At 43.9% G+C, this 22835-nt stretch overlaps 1 protein-coding gene across 3 annotated transcripts; it reads left to right on the top strand.

Annotated features, from left to right (window-relative positions):
- The first annotated feature begins 116 nt into the window (after positions 1-116).
- Positions 117-21464, top strand: LOC127612992 (uncharacterized). 3 transcript variants are annotated; one of them, XM_052083868.1, is made up of 5 exons: positions 117-2217; positions 3321-3990; positions 4072-4161; positions 10115-10318; positions 20536-21464. In XM_052083868.1, the coding sequence occupies exons 2-5, from the start codon at positions 3361-3363 to the stop codon at positions 20914-20916; spliced, it is 1305 nt and encodes a 434-aa protein (XP_051939828.1). In that variant the 5' UTR covers positions 117-2217; positions 3321-3360; the 3' UTR covers positions 20917-21464. The 3 variants fall into 3 exon arrangements, with proteins under 3 accessions (XP_051939828.1, XP_051939829.1, XP_051939827.1); XM_052083869.1 differs by lacking the exon at positions 10115-10318; XM_052083867.1 differs by lacking the exon at positions 20536-21464 and having other exon boundaries at positions 10115-11466.
- Positions 21465-22835: the final 1371 nt, after the last annotated feature.

Raw genomic sequence — 22835 nt, 5'->3', positions numbered from 1 at the left:
TGGGGACCCTACCGTCATCGACCCTCCGTCCTTATTCATATACTGTAATAATCAACCCCTGGTCCTTTTAAAGTGCTTCTGTCCCTCTAAATAAACCCTACCATACCTAAACATAATGAGGAAAAAAGTGTTTTTAAAAAGGCTTCTCCCAACTACTCTTCCTCTGCTTGACTGACTTGCCTTGATAGATATTTACAGGTATTTACCTAGGTTGTGTAACAAATTTTGAGATATGCCAAAAGAGTCTACACAAAGTACCTAACTATCAATTTGAGACTGGAAAACGGTTCGCAAAGGTTCCCATGCACAAATCAAGCACTACCTGAGATTCGCTGGTGGGGGAAAGGCTGGAGAGGAGAAACAGTACAAGCGGCGGGCTTTTTAAATAGATCACTGGACCCACTCCTGAACCAATCGCATGCCGGCAATCAGGTAGGGCTTCACGGCGCGGACACGGTGCTCCTGGAGGATGATGAGCATGGTGTTGATCACCCAATTTGCTACTTTTCTAAAAATGTTTAAAAACACCAGTTTCACTACGGCACCATTGAAAAAAGGGCACTGGTGTTGTTATTGGCTTTACAGTATTTTGTAAGTATACATTGGGTCCAGCTCTAGTCCAACTGTGGTATTTTGTGACCTCGAGCCTCTTATGTTGTGCTTCCATGTCCTCTCTCTTCTTAGTGTGTGTGTGTTTGTGTTTCATTGAATGGATGAGGAGCTGTCTGCTCCTCAAATTGGGTGGTAAACACCATGCTCATCCGCCTGCAAGGAGCACTGTGCCAAAGAATACTGCATCCATGTGAAAAAGACAGAAGGAAAAAAAATCACAAAAATGGCTACATTTTCCCTTAGGTGTGGGGGTGGCCAGAGAGTTACAAGGGGCCCTTGAACAATGGCGTTTTCGCAGTGGAGATGGAAAATGCCGTGGGAAAAAAAATAAATGTATTCAAGTTAGGCAAGCTATCATGTGGCAGCGTAAGATGGCTGCCGGGAGCTTCACAAGTAAACTGCATTGTTTGTCCATCCAAAAGTAGGTCTGTAATTCCAGCTCGTCGTTGTCCACTTTGAAGTGTAGTCTAACAGATATAGTCGAAAAAATATTTTAGTAGAAATACAACAAGAACTATTTAGAATTAGACGGTGGTGTTTAAATTTATTCATTCATTCATCTTCCAAGCCGCTTGATCCTCACTAGGGTCGCGGGGGCTGCTGTAGCCTATCCCAGCTGTCTTCGGGCAGTAGGCGGGGGACACCCTGAATCGGTTGCCAGCCAATCGCAGGGCACACAGAAACAAACAACCATTCGCACCCACACTCACACCCAGGGACAATTTAGAGTGTTCAATCAGCCTGCCACACATGTTTTTGGAATGTGGGAGAAAACCCACGCAGGCCCGGGGAGAACATGCAAACTCCACACAGGGAGGCCGGAGCTGGAATCGAACCCGGTACCTCTGCACTGTGAAGCCGACGTGCTAACCACTGGACTACCGGGCCGCCCTTGTTTAAATTTAGTAAATCAGAAATTAAAGGTATTGTGAAACAGAAAATGAAGAAAAAGTGACAAAAGCAAAAGGACAAAGAGAGGAAATTGAGATGATATTACAGAATACAGAGGAAATGTGAAATGAGGAAAGTGGGGAACAGAAAAGATGAAAAAACAGTAGCCTGTTTAGGATGGACAAGCAAGATAGAGGTAAATGTACCTCTGGGGAATTTCAATCAGTTGAGCATGTCTTATTTTGGTTGTGAGAGGTTTAGGTTTAGAGATATGTGATCGAAAGATTATTGGGGGTTGCTATCGTGCTGGAGCCTATCCCAGCTGTCTTCAGGCATTCGGTCTGCTACACCTGAACTGGTCAGGGCACACGTAGATGAACAATCATTCACGCTCATGCTCACTCCTATGGACATCCTGTATATGTATTGATAACGTGTTTGGCTTGTTTTCTGTGATTTGTAATCTGATTTATACAATAAAGATTGTTAAAAAGAAGGAAGAAGAAGGCACTCCATCCAGTAGGCGGCGATAGAGGCGGAATATCAACAGACTTCATCCGACTGTTTGCAGCGCTTCAAACAGTGCGTTGGCGTTCACCACTGCCATCGCTTCAACCTTGCAATTTGAGTGCAAATCATTTATTTTTGTTCAGTTATCGAGTGACCACGAGTGGCCCGTCTCCAATTGTCACCCAAGTGTTGTTGGACGGAAAGGTAATTTGTGAAATCCAAGTTAATTTGTGAAATTAAGGGCAGAGGATTGCTAGCTAACCTGGTCTCCTAACTGATCTTTAACGTCATAGAATCTGCAGCTCAAAGTTAACTGGAACCGATCAATTGTTGCGGGATAAATGATTCTGTAATTAGTAATGTTATTAACTGAGTTTCGAGCCGACGAATGCAAATGCAAAGCTTAAGAGCCCATAGTAAGGATCTGTGTAAAATTGTATTAATTCATTGATTTACACGAGGTCCGCATTATTAGACTTTATTTTAAAGGCAGATAAAACCCACACATGCTCGGGGAGAACATGCAAACTCCACACAAGAAGGTTGGAGCTGGGAACGAACCCTGCAAGCTGGGAACGAACCCACTTCTGCACTGTGAGGCGGACTTACTAACCAGTTTACTCCTATGCCGCCTAAGGCATACAAATAACGTATTTAATCGACATTTATTGAAATTCACAGAGGAAGCAATGGAAAATATGAGCAGAGTGGCGGGTCGGCATATCGTCACAAACGGCCTTGCCAGCGGACAGTCCAAAATATGTGTGTGCGGATCACACAATTTACATCACATTTGGTAGAAGCATAGAAAAACATAAAATAAAGATGCACTTATGAATTTGAAAAATAGCTCTATTCACCTTAAGGTTTTTGAGGTATATTTGTCAACCATACATTCTGGAAATTAGTCAAGTATTATAGCGCATGTACTTGCGCTTTATAAAAAAATTGAAGTTGTGATCAAGGCCAGGTGATTCTACATCATCAGTAGTTGTGTTAAGTGGTAAGGTGAATGATGCAAATGCTGTGATACATGGAAAACAATGTTGCCATCACCTCTCAAAATGCACCATCAAGAGTGTGGCTGCTTGTGACAGCCAGTCGGCGGCGGATACACACAAACTGTGCCTCAGAATGATAAGTGTAATATACACTTAACCTCCCATTGAATGTCGGTAAATGCTTCAATGGAAGCACAGCAACCTGGGAGTGAACGTGGGGTTCTTGAAATAATTCATTTGACAATGGTGTGTTCGTTTTCCTTAAATCTACACTTTTAATGTGAGTTCACTTTTCTTCCCCTGTAGTTTTTGCCGTTGTGTCACATGCTGGAGTTGCCGCGTGAAGATGCACTCAAAAGGACCTGAGTATGGCCAAAGGCCGCCCCATGGCGACAGAGACAGAAGATGGAGGGATGAATATGATAAAAGACAGGAAGAGAAGTATGAATACCATGGAAATGGACAGTGGGATTCCTATCATCAACATGGTCGAAGTGGTCCTGGCAGAACCGAGAGAAGCAGCATAAGTACAGACTACAGCTACTCCCCTCAAAAGCTGTACTCTAAAGACTCCCTGGTCAGAGACAGAGACAGAGATAGAGATGCAGATAGTAGGAGCCCAGTGAGGGGACGCTTGTCCTCTCAGGACTGGAAGGTTGCTGAAAAGAAAAGGCAAAGGTTCACAGATGACAGCCGCGATGCCTACAGCTACATATTTGAGCCTGATTGCAAAAAATATAGGCAGTCGCCAGATCATTTTCCGAGGGATTATAAACATCCGTTGCCTCAGGAAGTCAGAAGGAGTATGCAAGATTATAGAATCCAGCACAGACATGAAGAGTTTACTTCCAGGTACCACCAGCCCTATGATTTTGGTCACAGACAGCTGTCAACGTATAACAAAGCGAGAGAGGATCAAGGAAGAAATCAAAGTTACTCACCGGAAAGGAACCTTCCCCAAGATGACTCAAAAAAGGTAAAACATTTGGATCCAGAGTGAGAAATTATCATTTTTTTTCTTTTGTAATAATGTAATCTGATTTATGTTGGTGAATAGAGAGATGTCAAATCCAGAGAAAGGAAGAATAGCTCTCCTGCATATGGCACGGATCGAGCAAGGAATTATTTGGATGCATCTAAAAGACAGGTAAGTTGATCTCACACAAAGCAAGTCTTACTACAATTCTAAAAACACTTCATGAAACATTGTTGGCATTTAAGTCCCAAACCTGGCACCCATGCAGCGACGCAGCTGTTGCCTAACTCAAAACAAACTGCTGTGTTGAAGTTTGCCTTCACAAAGACAAGAATGCTCAGTCTGCAATACAGCATGACACAAAATACATTTCTATATCATTTCAAAGTCATCAAACAACATCCACCTTGAATACAAGTGGCTTACTGATGATTTGGAACAAATTTGCTGGAATTGTGCTTGGATACACACACAAGCACACGCACACACACACACACACACACACACACACACACATCCGTTCCCACGAGTGTATAAATCTAAATCTATTAAATATTGTTAATACGATGAGAATTATATACAAAAATCAATATTTCTAATTACCATCTTAAAAAAACAAGACATTACATGTTTGGTTTTGGTGTTTATATGTTAATTCACCATTGACTTTTAATTAACCCTTTCATGCACCCTGTAACCTGATAACATGATAAGCTGTCCACTGTAGTAACCGCTCTCCTTGAAAGGGTAAATGCGTTGCGTTAGTTTACGATCCGATCCGATCCTTCGCGTCAAATATGGCAGCGGCGCTGATGATTACAACAGCAAGTAAACTCGGCTAAGGTGGCGTGAATGAATGAATGCATGTCCACACATTCACAAGTCCTTAGTTTTTCTTTTTAACAGTCTCCAACAAGTCTTGGTATTGTTGATCACTTTGTCTTCTCAATTAAATTTCTAAGTGACATGAAGCTAACTTGATGTTTGGCCACTTACCTATGGCCAGCTCAACTGTGCTGTTCAATTAGTGGTGTCTGTGGTATTCAGCGTGACAGACGAATTTCGTGGTTGCGTCTCTTATTGTAAAGTATTTTCTTTTTCCTGATTTTGTCAAAACACAATCCTTGATTCTTCTTTTTGTTGTCATCTTTAGAAACTCTCACAAAATATTCGCTTCGTCGGGCGGCATCTACTCTCCCCGTTTTAGCGTAGTGGTGGATATTAGGTTTGCGGCACATATCGACACGAAAATAAGGACTTTACTTTCATTCTTCAAATAAAACAAATGCAACTAAAACGGCATGATTTGACACCTTGTATACATTTGAAAACAAAAGTTTACATACTGTATGCTATCAAAAAGAGAAGTTCTCTTTTCCTCACTGTCTGACATGATCCCAGAATAAGCTTTTCCTGTTTTCGGTCAAGTAGGTTCACTAAAATTACTTCAATTTGCTTCATGCCATAATCATGAGAAAATCTTTTTTTTCTTCTTCTTCTTCTCCTTTTTTAATATTTTTCATTGCTCTCTTCAAAGTCCCAAAATATATATAGGAAGATTACTATGCCTTTAAAAAAAGAACTTTGAAAACTGATGATGCTATGTCTTTGGATGGTTCTAATCAGTTTGAGGACAACATTTGAGATAATTAGAGCCACGCTTGTGGGTATATTTGAAGGCACACCTGAGACACACTAATTCTTTGTGTCATATCATGAGGAAGTCCAAAGAAACCAGTCAAGATATCAGGGAGTCAGTTGTGGACTTGCACAAGTCTGCTTCATCCTTGGCTGCAGATTCCAGATCCCTGAGGGTGTCGCGTTCATCTGTTCAAACAATAATATACTAGTATAAACCCCATGGGAAAATCCAGCCACTATAATGCTGAGGAAGTAGATGGGTTCGTTGTCACAGAGATAAATGTGCTTTGCTCTGAATTGTGCGCACCGACACAGGAACAAAACCAAAAGATTTTGTGAGATGCTGCCTGAAACAAGTTAGTGTCATTATCCAATTATCCACCTGATACAATGACTCTTTAGGCCATGCTGGCAAATAGAAGCCATTACTCCACAAGAAACAAACAAACAAAACAATAGATCACAGTCTGCAAATGCACACCGGAACAAAGATCTTCATTTTTTGGAGATGTCATGTGATCTGCCGAAACTAAAATTGGAACTGTTTGGCCATTCATGAGCGTCGTTGGATTTGAAGAAACAAACTGGGGAAGCTTACAAGCTCTATAACACCAGCCCACCTGTTAAATTCAGGGCTTGCACAGCATCATGTTCTGGGTTTGTTTTGCTTAAGCGGGGACCAGTGCACTTTATAAAATAGATGGTGTCACGGGGAAAAATATTATGTGGAAATACAAACATCAGCCAGGAAGTTAAAGGTCGCATGTCTGCCCAATGGATAATAACTTGAAGCATACTGCCAAATCTGTGGAAAGTGGCTTAAGGATAGCTATAGTTTTCATAAAAACCTGATCACACTCGTATTAAAAATGTAAAAGCAGAGCTGAAGCGGCATGTGCGAGCAAGGCGCCTTGCAAACTTGACTCAGTTAGACCATTTATCTCGGGAGCAAAGGACCACAATTCCTGGCAAATATTGTGAGAAGCTTTGTAGAAGGATTTCCAGAACGCTTAACCCAATTCATACAATTTAAGGACAATGTCATCAAATAATAATGAAATGTGTGTAAACTTCAAATTCTAAAGAAAATAATTGTTTACAAAAAAAACTTTCTCATGATTCTGGTATTTAGCAAATTGAAGTAATTTTGATCATCATAAATGACCTGGAACAGGAAAAGCTTAGTTTAACATGATGCATGTCATACGGAGGGGGGGGGGGGGGGGCATGTCTTTTTATGTAGTGTGCGTGAAATTCAGTCATGGCACAAGCCAAAGTCATATCGAGTCTTGCATAAGTTTTGGCCAAGCAACCCTTCAAATTAGTGACAGAAGTCTGACTTGCAAAACCGTATTTTCCGCACGAGAAGACACACTGGATTATGAGGCTCACCTTCAATGAATGGCTATTTTGTACAAAAAAATCATATATTAGACGCCTCGCACTAAAAGGCACAATCTACAATGCGTCCATTAGATGGTGGTACGCTCCTTCCATTAAACTCGAGAGCCTTCCGTTCAACTTGAGGCGTTCATGACTGCCTCTGAAAAATGTAAATTAACTATTACTAAAAATGTAAATTAACTATTACTGTACTTAAATGAAACTACGAAAATTGAAAATAACGCATCAAAATTAAATGACAAAATTAATTCTATATCCGCCTACACAATTTATTTTGTGATTTCCTCGCTTGATTTTCTTCGTGGTTTTATTGACGTAAAAATTAATTTACATTTTTCGTAGGCGGCCATGAACGCCTCTCGAGTGAAACGGAAGAAAGCACTGAGCGGACAAAGACATACAGTACATGTACTTGCTGAGAATGTGAAAACCATTAATAAAGTCTGCGTTTAAAATAATAATAAAACCACAACCACAGCTCTCATTTTTTCAACAAACTCAGGTGTGTCTTTGTTCGTCTCTTTCCCTTCTTTTCTCCCTGTCAACTCGAGAGGCGTTCATGCCCGCCTCCGAAAACTCCATTTGCATTTCCTTTATCATAGCTCCAAGAGGACAATCAGATAAGATAAAATAAGAAAACATTTAATAGTCTCACAGTGGAGAAATTCCCACTACACAGCAGTAAAGTTATGAGAGGAAGAAGTAGAAGAAGAAAATAAATAGGAGCTGCTGGAAAGGCAGCCATTCTCGCGGCGCCATCTTGAAGTCAAAATAACACAAGAAGATGTCAGTCGTAATTATTTATTCCTTTATTGTGTATTCACAAATGATGACATCACAATATAAATTCTGCAGGGGGGGAATAGAATTAATTTTGTTATATCCTCGCTTGCTTTTCAGTTTTGATGTATTATTTTCAATTTTTGTCGTTTCATTGAAGTAATCGTTAGTTTACGTTTTTCGGTGGCAGTCTTGAACGCCTCTCGAGTCGAACGGAAGAAAGCACGAAGATAGACAAAAACGTACCTGTATTTGTTGAGACTGTTTTAAAAAATTAACACCACAGCTCTCCTTTTTTTCGGAGCTGCAACACATACTTATTTAATAAAGCAGTGACACAGTTCACTGAACCAACAGCAAGTTATAACATTGTCTCCAAGGAGCCATCTTGGAGTCGACATATTACCGTAATGACCATACAAAAGATGCACCGGATTTAAGGCACTCTGTGAAATTTTAAGAAAATGAAGACTTTTTGGTGCACCCAATAGTGCGGAAAATACGGTAATTTAAAATGGGTACCTTTGTAAATGGTAAACCATGAAGTTGGGGTTTCATTGTATTTTGGTCTCTTTCCAAATTAGGCCACCATAGTATTACAGTTAGGTGTGTATCACTGAAAAGCAAAACCACCAAAATACCGTAAACATACAGTAATGAATACCTGTCTGACACTGGTAATCAGTACAGAGCATTATTATCTTTGTAAAGGCAGAATACTTGATGCGGCTGATTCATACCTACGGGTGTGTACCTAATGTTGGCTGCGAGTGAATGCCCTACAGGTGTACCTAATGTTGGCTGCGAGTGAATGCCTGGAGTACAAGCCCCACTGAAATTGGGATGTTGTGTTGAACAGAATACAATGATTTGCAAATCATGTTCAACCTATATACACTGAATACACTACAAAAACAAGACATTCCACATTCCAAAAAACCTAGAACAGGTGGCAAAAGAAGACTGAGAAAGTTAAGGAATGCTCTTCAAAGCCTTTGAAATATTCCACAGGTGTTCGAACAGGCTAACTGGGAACGGGTGGGTGCTATGATTGGGTGTAAAAGGTACAAAATGAGCTTCACTGAAATGTTCAGAGCACTTCAGAAAGCCAATGTCGGTAAATACAGTTTGGCGCTGCATCCGTAAGTACAACTTAAAAATCAGTTTCCATAGCAAAAGCCATTCATCGACAACTTCCTGAAATGCCGCCGGCTTCTCTGGGCCCAACCTCATCTAAAAGGGACTGATGCAAAGTGGAAAAGTGTTCTGTGGTCGGAAAAGTCCATATTTCAAATTGTCTTTGGAAATTCTGGACATTGTGTCCGCTGGGCCAAAAAGGAAAAGAACACTCCACACTGTAGTGGATGCAAAGTTAAAAAGCCATCATCTATGATGGTATGAGTCTGTGTTAGGCCAATGGCATAGCTAATTACACATCTGCGAAGGCACCATTCATGCTGAAAGCTGCATACAAATTTGGAGAAACATGCTGCCAGCCAAGCAACGTCTACATGGACGCCCCCTGCTTATTTTAGAAAGAGAATCCCAAACCACATTCCGCATATGTTACAACAGTGTGAATTCGTAGTAAAAGAATGTGGGTGCTATACTGGTCTGCCTGCAGTCCAGACCTGTTTCCCATTGAGCATGTGTGAAGCATTATGAAGTATAAAACACGACAATAGAGACCCCAGACTGTTGAACAGCTGAAGCTTTACATCAAGCAAGAATGGGAAAGAATTCCACCTACAAAGCTTCACCAATTGGTGTCCTCACTTCCCAAACATTTGAGTGTTGTTAAAAGGTGATGGAACACAGTGGTACACATGGCCCTTCCCCAGCTTTTTTTTTTGAATGTGTTGCAGCCATAAAATTCAAAGTGAATGATTATTTAGTAGAAAGAATAAAGTTCATCTGTTTGAACATTAAATATCTTGTCTAGGTTGAACACGATTTTAGAACCATTGTATTCTGTTTTTGTTTACCACAGCGTCCAACTTCATTGGAATTGGGTTTGGATATTAAACACATTTGAGAAAACATTGTTAAATAATTTTACAATTGCCGTGTTTTCTTACTGAATTGGATTGAAATGTAAAAATTAGCCATTTATGGAATCTATAGAATTACTGTATTCCATTTTGGTAATTATTGTTGCTCTGCACTGGGATTGTCCCAATATTACATTGTGTGGGTGTACAGTACCAAATGAAGGGCATGGTTGCGTGTCTTCTGCATATCTAAGCAAGTGCAGGTGAAAATGGCATGAACTGGTTGCCTCTGTCCATCTCCCATCCAGTCTTTGGAGGATGTGACCAAGCCCAGTCACGATGCACCTGAGAAGAAAATTTCCAATGGTTTCCAACTGTTCCTTGATGTACTCAATAAAGGCGTGGATGTGGACGTACTCAACCAGATTGTGTCAGGAAAAGGCTGTGGTCAGCCACCATCTGCAGCATCTTCCCACAATACCTCGGATCATCCCTGCGTCCCAGGAGAGCAGGTAGGTCAACGAAATGTCAGCGAATGGAACGAAGAAAATTTTGGAGACGAATGCCACAGGCAGCCTTTTCCACAGTCCTTCAGCCCAAAGAGGAGCTCTCCTTGTGATGACAAGTCAGTACAGAGGAGTGATGTAGGACAAAGCTGTACAAGGTCCAAGTTGCCTCCTGTGGCGGAGAAGAAAAGACTGACACCTGACGATGAGCACAAGCACCAGCAAATTCAGGAAGTATTGCAGGCCATTGGGGTGGACTTGGGATCCGAAGAGTTGGGCCAAATGTCGCACCGGATTAAGGAGCGATTATACGGGAAGGAAGAAAGCCACTGGAGCTACCAGAGTGCAGGCAGCAGGGAAAGGGTCACAAGATCAGCCTACTCTCCAAGTCGCCACAGCAGGTCAAGGTCATCATCTTCCTCAGCCTCATCAAGCAGCAGATCGAAACATTCATACAGTGACTACTCTGTTCACAGAGACTCGTACAATGCTCAGAGTAATTTCAAAGAGGATCAAGCCTGGGTCCCTCCCGCCACCAGCAACAGCAGAGCTTCACTAGATAATCAGAAATGCGAAATCCAAGCCACCGTTTCTCCAAACGCGACCTGCACGACTTTAAGACCCACGATGCTCACAAAGCCAGCCTACGGTCCCGTGAATACTTCCCCAATGGTGTACCCGCCTCTGGTCCCCGACATTTCCAATGTCGGGCCCAGGCTTCTTTTTCCTCCCCTGCCGTCTTTGCCTCCTCGCACTTCCCTGCTCCCTTTCCCCTGTTGGCCTCCCTTCATGACGTACTCTTGTCCATCGCCTTTGAATATTCTTCCATCTGTTCTCGCTCAAACGAGGCACCTTCTTCCGCCGCCAATGAGTAACATCCAGCCACCATTTTTGAACCTGCCAAATGCACCAATTGCATTGCCCAAGATGGATAATCCTACAAAGTCTAAAATGTTACCAAGGCCTCGTTGTTTACTGGTAATTGATACAAAACAGCCCAGTTAAATGCTCAATTTGGATCTGAAATCTGTTTATTTCTGTGTACACATGGACTAAATTGTCAGCACTCTGTTCATGAAAGAAATCCACAATGGTCACTGGAATAACTTGTAACTGACAAGCGGGAATGAAGAAATAAAGCTCCTGAAAAACAACCAATGAAAATTAGACATTGCTTTTGAACTGTGGGGTCAGTGAAATTGAACAAAAAAAAAGTCATGGTACCCAACTTTATATTTTGTTCACTAAACATTTGTCCTAATCAAATGAGTTCTGCAACTGTAAATGAGACTTCTGCTGTCAAAAGGAATCTCGGCCCTCGAAAGCAAAGTGCCCTTCTTGTCTCGGGTTTGAAGGATGCTTTCTCCACATTTAACACTTTAGCTCCTTCCACAGATGTACAATTGACGTTAGAGTGAGGCCCATTCGGGGGCCACTTGAGAATGAATGTTGACCCGAGTCAAGTACTGATCGAAACTTCGCCTTTACCACTCTAAAACGCTAGAACAGGGTTCGGGAACCTATGACTCGCGAGCCAGGTGGGGCTCTTTTGATGATTGCATCTGGCTTGCAGATATAACAAAATATTCTCGCTTGTTAAATCCATCCATTGATTTTTCACTGCTCATGTCCTGTTCAGGGCTGCAGTTGGCTCCAATTGGATGATACTGGCCTAATTTGGCTGTTGCTGAGTAACAGGTAGACACCCCCTTTTTGAATCGGTCTGCTCAGTCATTAGCTCAAAGTTAATCTTTCGACAAATAAGATGGCGAACAGAAAAAAGATGACGAGTATGGTACACTTCAGGACGAATGGACCGAAGGACTCGCCTTTGTGGAGAGAACATCTTTCTCCGGTGTCTCTAATTTGCAATGACAAAACACCATCGATGAAACGGTCCAATGGAATGTGGCACTTTGACACGTGCCATGCTACGTTCGCATCAAAATACTCTACGGGAGACAGAAGAAAGGAAGCATGCAAGCTACTGAGCAGGGTGCAAGCTAGTCTGCAGCAACTCCGCATATGGTCTCTGCAAACTGACTATAATTCAGCTATCTTTGCTGGATCTTGAGCAAAGGTGAGGAACGGAAAAGCATTCACATTAATAGTGAGTATTATAACCAAATTATTTTTTAATACATTCAGTAGCTTATTATACTGACATTTTGTTGAATTCACTTCATTGGCATTTCAATCACAGCGTGATTATCTGTTTGAGCCTGACTGGGAGCACCGTCTGGTATGGCTAAAGAGGCCAATCCGGGAGTGACAGTCCCTGTTGCAGTGGATGCACCTGAACACACAGTTGGAGGGGGGCGCTTGTTTGTCCTGGCTGTAGTTTCTCCTGGCTCTCTTGTCTTCTCCAGATGCTCTCATCTTCTCCTCCCCTCGGCACAGACCACGTGCAAGTTCTTGTTTCCAGTTTGGGCGGTTCTGGGCCAGTGACTCCCATCCCTTCACATCTATCTCAACAGCCTTCAAGTCCCTCTTGCAAACGTCTTTGAAACGGAGCTGTGGGTGGCCCCGTGTTCTCTTTCCAACTGCGAGTTCTCCATAGAGCAGATCTTTGGGGATCCATCCTCCTACCATCCTACCATCCTCCATCCTGTGGACGTGGCTGAGCCACCGAAGGCGATGCTGACGGAGGAGGGTGTACATGCTGGGGATGTTGGCACGTTCCAAGACATCTTTGTTGGTGATGTAGTCGGACTACTTGATACCAAGATTCGCCTGAGGTTTCGCATGTGGAAGGCGTTGAGGTTCCTTTCTTGGCGTGCATACAGGGTCCAGGACTCACTGCCATACAGTAGGGTGCTGAGAACACAGTCCCTGTAGACTGCCATCCTGGTGTTGGTCATCAACTTGCTGTTCTCCCACACGCGTTTGGTGAGCCGGGCAAGAGTTGTGGTGGCTTGGCCGATCCTTCTGTTCAGTTCAGGGTCCAAGTCAAGCGAGTCTGTCACCGTGGAGGCAAGGTAAGTAAACTCCTTGACCACATCCAGCTGGTAGTTGTTAATGGAGATGGTGGGTTCGCTCTCCGTGTCCTGCCTCAAGATGTTGGTCTTCTTGAGACTGATGGCCAGCTGAAAGTCGCTGCATGCCCTCGAGAAACGATCCATGAGATGCTGAAGATGTTCTTCCTTGTGGGCAGTGACAGCAGCATCGTCCGCAAACAGCATGTTTCTGATCAGGACTTTGCGGATCTTGGTCCTGGCCCTCAGCCTCGCCATGTTGTAGAGGCCGCCGTCAGAGCGAGTATGGAGGTAGACACCCTCAGTGGAGTTCCCGAAAGCGTGCATGATCATGTCAGCGAAGTAGATGCCGAAGAGGGTTGGAGCAACTACACGTGCCTGCTTAGCACCGCTTTTCACTTCGAAAGAGGAAGATATTGTGCCATCAAACTGGACGACACCTTTCATTCGGGAGTGGAAGGAATGAATGATGCTCAGCAGCCTCCCCGGGCAACCAATCTTGTCAAGGACTTTGAAGAAGCCATCGCGGCTCACAAGGTTGAAGGCCTTGGTCAGGTCAATGAAGGCAACATACAATGACTGGTTCTGCTCTCTGCATTTCTCCTGGAGCTGGCGGAGCGAGAAAATCATGTCGATGGTGGATCGTTCCGACCTGAAGCCACACTGTGATTCGGGGTACACCCTGTCAGCGAGCCTCTGGAGTCTGTTCAGGACCACTCGGGCGAAGAGTTTCCCCACGATGCTCAGTAAGGTGATGCCTCTGTAATTGTTGCAGTCATTGCGGTCACCTTTGTTCTTGTAGAGGGTGATGATGTTACAGTCACGCATGTCTTGAGGTACCTCGCCGTCTTCCCAACACTGGCAGAGTAGGTTGTGTTGGTGGTGCAGCCGAGGTTCTTTGCCGCTTTGATCACCTCTGCTGGGATACCGTCAAAGGCCAGGAGCTTTCCCAATGGGCAGGCTGTCGATGGCTTTGCTGATCTCCTCAAGGCTTGGTAACACGTCTAGCTCCTCCATGATGGGCAGGCGCTCAACAGACTCTAAGGTGGCATCGGAAATGGTGGTTTCTCTGCTGTAGTGGTCTGAGTATTACTTTACCCACCGCTCCATCTGCTCGCTCTTGTCTGTGATAGTCTCACCTGCCTTCGTCTTGAGGGGGGGCTGTCTTGCCGTGTGAAGGGCCTATCGCCTTCTTGATCCCCTCATAGACGCATCTGATGTTGCCGGTGTCTGCGGCTCGTTGGATGCTGTCACAGAGATCCATCCAGTACTTGTTGGCGCAGGCCTTGCTGTAGCCTGGACTTGACTTCTGGCAGCTCGGAGAGCCTGCAGTGTGGACTGGGAGGGATGCTGGTGATGCTTCAGCAGTGAGCACTGAGTTCCGTCTCGTTTGCCTCAAACCAGTCCTGGCTTTTCCTTGTTCTGTTGCCGAGGATGGAATAGGCAATGTTGTGGGTGGTGTTGCGGAGGAGGTCCCACGTTCCGCGTTTCCTTCTGGTGGTTTCTTCTCGAGGGCGTCTTTTAGGTGCCGGGCGAGTGCCTCCACCATGTCCACATGGTTTTCCTTGGCTCTGTCGATGCGAGGCTTGCGTGGTGGCTTGGCTCGGTGCAACTTCTTGGTCTGGAGTCGGATCTTGCAGCAGACCAAGAAGTGGTCTGTGTCACAGTCAGCGCTGTGGTAGGAGCGTGTGGTGAGAATGCTGCTTAGCTGCTTGCGGAGGGTCAAAATGAGGTCCAGTTGATGCCAGTGCTTTGAGCGGTGGTGGCGCCAAGACACCTTTTGCTGCGGCTTGCTCATGAAGAAGCTGTTGGTGACACACACGTCTTTAAGTGTGCACAGTTCCAGGAGACGTTGTCCGTTGCTGTTCATGTCACCCACTCCCCAAGGGCACAGGCAACTGGACCATGATGTGTGGTCGGATCCGACGCAGGCGTTGAAATCCCCAAGAACAAGTTGGTCGGTGGTTGGAACTTTCTGGATGGCTGCCAACAGCCGGTCGTAAAACTTGTATTGTAGGTATATATATATATATATATATTAGAGCTGTCAGTTTAGCGCGTTTTTATTGGCATTAATTTAAATGAATTTTAACAGGATTAAAATTTTTCTCGCGATATTAACGCGGCTCACGTCACAAGCGGATGTTACCTTGCTCTATAAATACACCAGAACAAAACAACAAGCGCGCTGCAGAAGTCCATGCCCATGTCTGTTTTGCCAGCCACGGCAGCATGAGACACCGAAAACGGATACTTAAAAGAGTTTATGAATGGAAAGTTTACTTTTAAAAATTTGCCCGATTGCTCCACTGACAAGACCAAAGTTATCTGTTCTTCTCTCTCTCTGTATCATACAGATATACGATGTATGCCACTGACACGATTGTTACTTGTTTGGAACTATTTTGTGTGGAAGGTTACAGTGTTCTGCGTCCATGTAAAAAGAGCGGGTGGAGCTTCTCTGTGTTTGTCTGACAGTGGTAGCGACCTAGCGAAAATAAAATGTCTCCAGTGTTGTCATCGAACCAAGTGTAGGCATTTGAAATGAGGTCTACACAAAAACTGTAGAGAGACTTCCGCACAAGAAGGACCAACACAATCAACATAGCCTGACTGTGTTAGGGGGAGTGACCCCCCCCCCCCCCACCGTTCAGAATGGTTTGCCCCAGCAGCACGGGGGAAGTGCATGCGCTTTTTTGTACGGCAGGCAGTTTTGAATACAGCGGCGCATAATGAACGCTGGTGTTCGGTGTCTCGTTATTCTTCAACAAACATACAGAAACAGACTGCTGTCTTCAAAGTAAACTTGAGAAAAACGAAGTATGCAACCATGGTTTAAATCTACTATAGGCAGAGTACTAGTTTACCTTAGATGTGCACTTTATAATGTTATATTGCTCTGTTGTGATTTTATTAAAAAAGCTGCTATTGTGTGACAAAACATTGTTTTCACTGTTGTTGATGGATAGTAATATTGTGTGAGAGATTATGTGTGAATAACTGCTCCAAGTGAAAAATGTTCATGTAAAATTGAAAATCGAAATTGTTATTTCAGTAAATCTTTTGCATTTGGCACATAGAAAACTGATTCATGATTCCATGTTGATGAGAGCATTAAAATGGGGGAAAATAGGACAAAAAATGTAAAAGGAAATTCAGAAACGAAAAAAAATGTGTGAGTAATCACGATTAATTTTTTAGTCCATTTGAGTTAATTATGACAGTTGCATTTTTAATTAGATTAAATATTTTAATCATTTGACAGCTCTATACAGCTATATACTCCCAGCACTGCACATTTCTGGACTGAGATGTCCGATGTTGTTCCCGGGATCTGTTGCAACCACTCATCTAGTTTGGGGGTCACTGCCCTGAGTGCTCCAACCACCACGGGCACGACTGTCACCTTTACCTTCCAGGCTCACTCCAGCTCCTCTCTGAGCCCTTGGTATTTCTCGAGTTTCTCGTGTTCCTTCTTTCTGATGTTTCCATCACTTGGGACCGATACATCCACTACAACGGCTTTCCTCTGCCCTTTATCTATGATCACGATATCTGGTTGTCTCGCCATTACCATCTTGTCAGTCTGGATCTGGAAGTCCCACAGGATTTTTGCTCTGTCATTCTCCACCACCTTCGGAGGTGTTTCCCATTTTGACCTAGGGGTTTCCGGTCCATACTCCGCACAGATGTTTCGGTAGACTATGCCAGCCACCTGGTTATGGTGTTCCATGTAGGCTTTCCCTACCAGCATCTTACACCCTGCAGTTATGTGTTGGATCGTCTCAGGTGCCTCTTTACACAACCTACACCTTGGGTCTTGTCTGGTGTGGTATATCTGGGCCTCAATGGCTCTGGTGCTCAGGGCCTGCTCCTGAGCAGCCAGGATGACTGCCTCTGTGCTGTCCTTCAGGCCAACCCTCTCTAGCCACTGATAGGACTTCTTGAGATCAGCTACTTCACCTATACGTCTACGCCCCTACTCTACACAACACGCAGGAGGCGAAAAACAAGTTTTATGACCAGCTTTTGGCAGCCATCCAGAAAGTTCCAACCACCGACCAACTTGTTCTTCTTGGGGACTTCAACGCCTGCGTCCTCTCCGGATGGTGACTAGGAGAGGTAAGGTAGTCCGCACTGAAGGAACAATAGCAGACATTGAGGACAGCTACAAGTACCCGGTATACCACAAAGCCAATGGCAAAATCGAACTGGCAACAAGGAAAGCGGCTACGGCCAAATACCTCCAGCGAGTGAGGCAAGTCCTAAGAAGCCAGCTCAATGGCAAGAATAAGACCCGGGCAATAAACAGCTATGCCCTGCCAGTGATCAGATACCCTGCAGGAATAATAAGGTGGCCAAAGGAAGAGATTCAGAACACGGACAGTAAGACCCGAAAGCTCCTAACCATGCATGGAGGGTTCCATCCCAAATCCAGCACCCTGAGACTGTACGCAAGCCGAAAGGAAAGAGGCCGTGGTCTAGTGAGTGTGAGAGCCACTGTCCAGGATGAAACATCCAAGCTCCATGAATACATCAAGGAGAAGGCTCCAATGGATGACGTACTCAGAGAATGTCTCAGACAATGGGGAACAGAAGATGAGGCGCTGGAAGAGGGACCATCATGGGAGGACAAGCCCTTACACGGGATGTACCACCGGACCATAACTGAAGTGGCTAGATAGGGCTGGCCGCACAGAGGCAGTCATCCTGGCTGCTCAGGAGCAGGCCCTGAGCATCAGAGCCATTGAGGCCCAGATATACCACACCAGACAAGACCCAAGGCGTAGGTTGTGCAAAGAGGCACCTGAGACGATCCAACACATAACTGCAGGGTGTAAGATGCTGGCAGGGAAAGCCTACATGGAACGCCATAACCAGGTGGCTGGCATAGTCTACCGAAACATCTGTGCGGAGTATGGACTGGAAACCCCTAGGTCAAAATGGGAAACACCGCCGAAGGTGGTGGAGAATGACAGAGCGAAGATCCTGCGGGACTTCCAGATCCAGACTGACAAGATGGTAATGATGAACCAACCAGATCTCGTGATCATAGATAAACGTCAGAGGAAAGCCGTTGTAGTGGATGTATCGGTCCCAAGTGATGGAAACATCAGAAAGAAGCAACACGAGAAATACCAAGGGCTCAGAGAGGAGCTGGAGAGAGCCTGGAAGGTAAAGGTGACAGTCGTGCCTGTGGTCGGAGCCCTCGGGGCAGTGACCCCCAAACTAGATGAATGGTTGCAACAGATCCCGGGAACAACATCGGACATCTCAGTCCAGAAATGTGCAGTGCTGGGAACAGCAAGGACCCTCAAGCTTCCTGGCCTCTGGTAGAGGACCCGAGCTGAATGAGGGACGGACACCACCCGAGGGGTGATATGAGGATAGTCCGACTTGGCTGGTAACATCTTTCCTTTTGTAGGAGACTGGACTGTCTCTGAGTTGTTTATTCACAACGCCCCGCCGCCCATAGAATTTATTTTGTGATTTCCTCTCTTGATTTTCTGTTTGGCGCATTAGTGTTTGCTTTTCTGAGTGTCATTGAAGTCATTGTTCATTTTCACATTTTCTTGGGCGGTCACTCTCGAGCAAAAGGCACGGAGACCGAGAAGGAGAAGGACGTGCCGGTCCAGTGGTCGCTTGAGTTGTGTATATACAGTACGTTTTAAAAAGAACCAGCACGACAGCTCGTTTGTTTTCTGTCGTTTTGCTCCGCTGCAGAAACTGCCGTGTGAACGCAAGTGAGGCAGCCACCGTGTCGGGGCTGCCACGCTCAGCGGCTTTGTACGTGTGAACGCTCCACACAATTTGCTGCGGTGCAAAATATATTGCAACAAAATATATCGGTGCAGCGCCGGAGCAAATGTGTGAACGCCGTGTGAACGGCCCTTTAGAGGCAAACCCCATGAATGCAGATGATGAGATTGGGAGGGCAGCCCCAATGAATGAAATGCTGCGCGAGGCAGCAACTGACCTGAAAGCTAAGATCATGGCGAGAATGAACTGGGCAACCTAGAAACCGATTACGACAGCGATGTGAAGTACCACCTGAAATTCTCATGGAAACAGTGAATGCAGCACTTAGGGCAGTAACAATCACGGAAACCAATGAGCTGATAGACGCTTCAGCGTCAGTGATCTTAGAGATGCTTGGCTATAACAGTTCACTATCCTTTCACTCCCACATCAATAACATTACCCGGTCCGCTCATTTCCACCTTCGCAATATAAACCGCCTCCGTCCCTCACTCACTCCGCACACCACCGCTATCCTTTTTCAGTCTCGTCACTTCCCGTATTGACTACTGCAACTCACTCCTCTTCGGTGTCCATCAGAAATTCCTCCATAAACTTCAACTTGTTCAGAATTCAGCAGCCCGGATCATCACGAGAACCCCCTCCTTCCATCATATCACCCCCATCCTCCGACAGCTCCACTGGCTTCCTGTCAAACTTGGAATCAACTTCAAATTACTTCTCTATACATTCAAAGCCATCCACAACCTTGCGCCCCCCTATCTGTCAGATCTTCAAATCTCCATTCCCTCTCGCTCACTCAGGTCCTCATCCTCCCTCCACCTTTTTCTACCCTCTGCCCGTCTCAGTACAATGGGGTGCAGAGCCTTCAGTCGCTCTGCCCCCAAACTCTGGAACTCACTTCGTCCCAACATTCGTAATATAGACTCTCTTTCCTTATTCAAAACCCAGCTCAAAACCCACCTATTCAGACTTGCCTACCCGCCTTAAATCTTTTTCTTTATTTATTCTTTTATCTGTGTTTTACCATTGGTCTTGGCTGTACAGTGTCCTTGAGTGTTGTGAAAGGCGCTTACAAATGTGATGGATTATTATTGTTGTTATTATTATTATAAGAGCAACCATGGGAGCCATGAGATCAGGATCATTGCTCAAGTAACATTTAAGCACTTACACAAAAGATGAGAGAAGTCGTCTGTATGTTGTTTTCGCTTGCAAGGATAGAAGAGTACTGCACACATACAATTCCCACAGCTAGACTAAGCAGCCTATCCTAAACCCTCTCTTTTTATTCATTTTGGTATCAGGTTGATCAGAGGAAAGTACACTCATGATGTTTGTGGAAAGTTCCAACAAGGACATTAAAGCATAGTCTGTCTAGCAGAATAAGCACGTCTCTCTTGGATCTACTTATCTTCGGTGACCAGCTGGGAGCTGGTGTAGAATAAAGCATGATAATAAATGTTTTACCGACAATTATTTTTTCAGATATGTGACCCACCATGGAAAAGACGGTTGGAGGCTAAGATCAAGGCGGCTCGGAAAGATGTGAGTCAATTGACGGAGGCCCAGAGAGGTGTGATGAAAAGGCCGATACCCGAGAGGTACATCCAGATGACCATACCTGAAGCACTCGAAACTGCCAAACAAAGGCTCCAAGCCTTGTCCAGCCGCCTAAAGCGGTACACGAAAGAGAATGAGGCCAGACGAATAAACAGGCTGTTCGCAACACAACCTGCCGAAGTGTACTCTCAGTGGCAGGGTTCTAACACCAGAGCAGACCCACCAAGACGGGAAACTGAAAGGTACTGGAATGGCATATGGGAGAAGGAGGTCGTACATAACAGAGGAGCACAGCAACCTCTCTGAACAGGACCCTGTTAGCATAACAGTAACAGACATACAGGAAAGAGTTTCATAAATTGCGCGTGTGTGTGTGTGTGTGTGTATTTATAAAAATTGATTTCCGTTGATTAATTATCAGTACATTATGTATTATTTTTCTCAGTATGAAGTTATTTCAATGGCCATTGTGTGTTCTTTTTTCATTAACCAACAATTAAGTACCAACAATTTGTACAGGTGTGCATAATTGTTTTAAATTCCTACGTGCATACAGAGTCCAGATGCAGCCCATTTGATTTTTAACTGTCCAAATGTTGCAAGCAAAACGGGAGACTCGAAAATGTTCACGACACTGACAATAAAATTATAATTGCCCTAACAATGTCATTTGATTTGGAATTTGAACTGCATTTCTAGCCATCAGTAATTTGTTTGACATATTTTCTTTTGAGTACTGGAAGTTTGTTTTGGCATATTTTCTTTTGATGTACTGTAAGTACATAGAAAATGCTTGTAAATATATGTATTGTAATACACCTGTTAATTTCTCTCAGTAAAAGGTTTGATGTGGAGTTGGGATTGTTTTTGTTTTTACTTAAAATTAATCAAACTCTTAACGGAACTACTCATGTACATTTCACACATTTTTCTGTCAAGCTCAAAGACATCAGAGGTGATCAAAGGATATTTCTACATTGCAATATTTGTAATTTGCATGGTTAAACACGATGTAATTTCGGTCTGTGTTTTAGGGAGCAAAATTGGATTAAGTACCGCCGATTCCGAACCATTTATTTTTGACTAAAAACCTTTTGAAAAAGATGCCCTTGTTTAAGCCTTAGTTCAAATTCTGCTGCACACAAAACCTGTCACATGTTCCTTTCGCGGCGAAACGTACATAGTTATCATAGACATATTTTGCCTCATATGTAAGTTGAGGGGTCCGTTGTTTTTAGTGGATAGCTCTACTTTACGAATGACAAAAGGAGAGATGGAATCCTTCAATGCAGTTTATTAAAAGGGGGAAAAAAGACGTCTGCACAGCAGCACGTTCGAGAACACAACTTGTCACTAAAATCACTTCCTGCTTCTCTTACTTTAACAACCAATCAGAACCTATCAACATAAAAACATGTCTAAGCAATTATTAGGCAATTAAAGCAATTATTTAGGTATGCTTAACATGAAATATGATGCTCAAACATAAAATGATAATTAATTATATATATATACTGTACTGGATTATGCCACGTTAGACAAGGTCAAGGTCCTTTTTTAAATGTGAAGGGAATGGAGAAAATGTAAATCTTTAACATGGTCATGCATTGAACTGTACACGATCGATCACAGGCAATGTAGGAGGACAGAAGTAATTCCAGCCAACAGGCGCGACAGATACTGCAACTTTGAACATCTCGTTTTGAAAGTGATGATGTGGTAATAGCTGTTATGCTTTGACTTTGAAAGCCCTAACAGTATGGATGCCGGGGGAAATGTCGTTAGCTTCGGAAGCCTAGGGAGACGTGTGTGCGACTACTGCTAGAGCTAAGTAGTGATGGGTCCATGAAGCCTCATGAGGAGTGTCGACACTGACACACTGTGTTGATATTGTGCTGATACTGTGTCGCTGACCACTGCCACCTGCTGTACCTTCAAGATCCCTGCAGCCAACCCACTTAACAAACTGAACTGACTGATAAATTTGTTCGTTTATTGAACATAAAATATACAATACGGTAATAAATTGGCAAAAAGTGAAGGTAAAATATAAAATGGGAAAAGTCATCATCACAAGTATATGTTGAAAGTCAAGTCAACAGTATTTATAGAGCACTTTCAAACAGCCATCGCTGCATACAAAGTGCTGTACATGGAGCAATTTAACATGCACAATAAACAGTAAGACAAATCGGTAATAAAGGTGGTAGAAAGCACCAAACAGT

The sequence above is a fragment of the Hippocampus zosterae genome, chromosome 13, assembly GCF_025434085.1.
Source record: "Hippocampus zosterae strain Florida chromosome 13, ASM2543408v3, whole genome shotgun sequence".
In the NCBI taxonomy this organism is placed as follows: domain Eukaryota; kingdom Metazoa; phylum Chordata; class Actinopteri; order Syngnathiformes; family Syngnathidae; genus Hippocampus; species Hippocampus zosterae.
The sequence above is the reverse complement of the archived record's forward strand: the minus strand, read 5'-3'. Positions and strand labels throughout refer to the sequence as shown.

Coding starts and splice junctions, on each gene's coding strand:
- LOC127612992 (XM_052083867.1), top strand. CDS start 3,361: ATGCACTCAAAAGGACCTGAGTATGGCCAAAGGCCGCCCCATGGCGAC. Junction 3,991..4,071: donor CCCAAGATGACTCAAAAAAG/GTAAAACATTTG, acceptor GTTGGTGAATAG/AGAGATGTCAAATCCAGAGA. Junction 4,162..10,114: donor TGGATGCATCTAAAAGACAG/GTAAGTTGATCT, acceptor TCTCCCATCCAG/TCTTTGGAGGATGTGACCAA.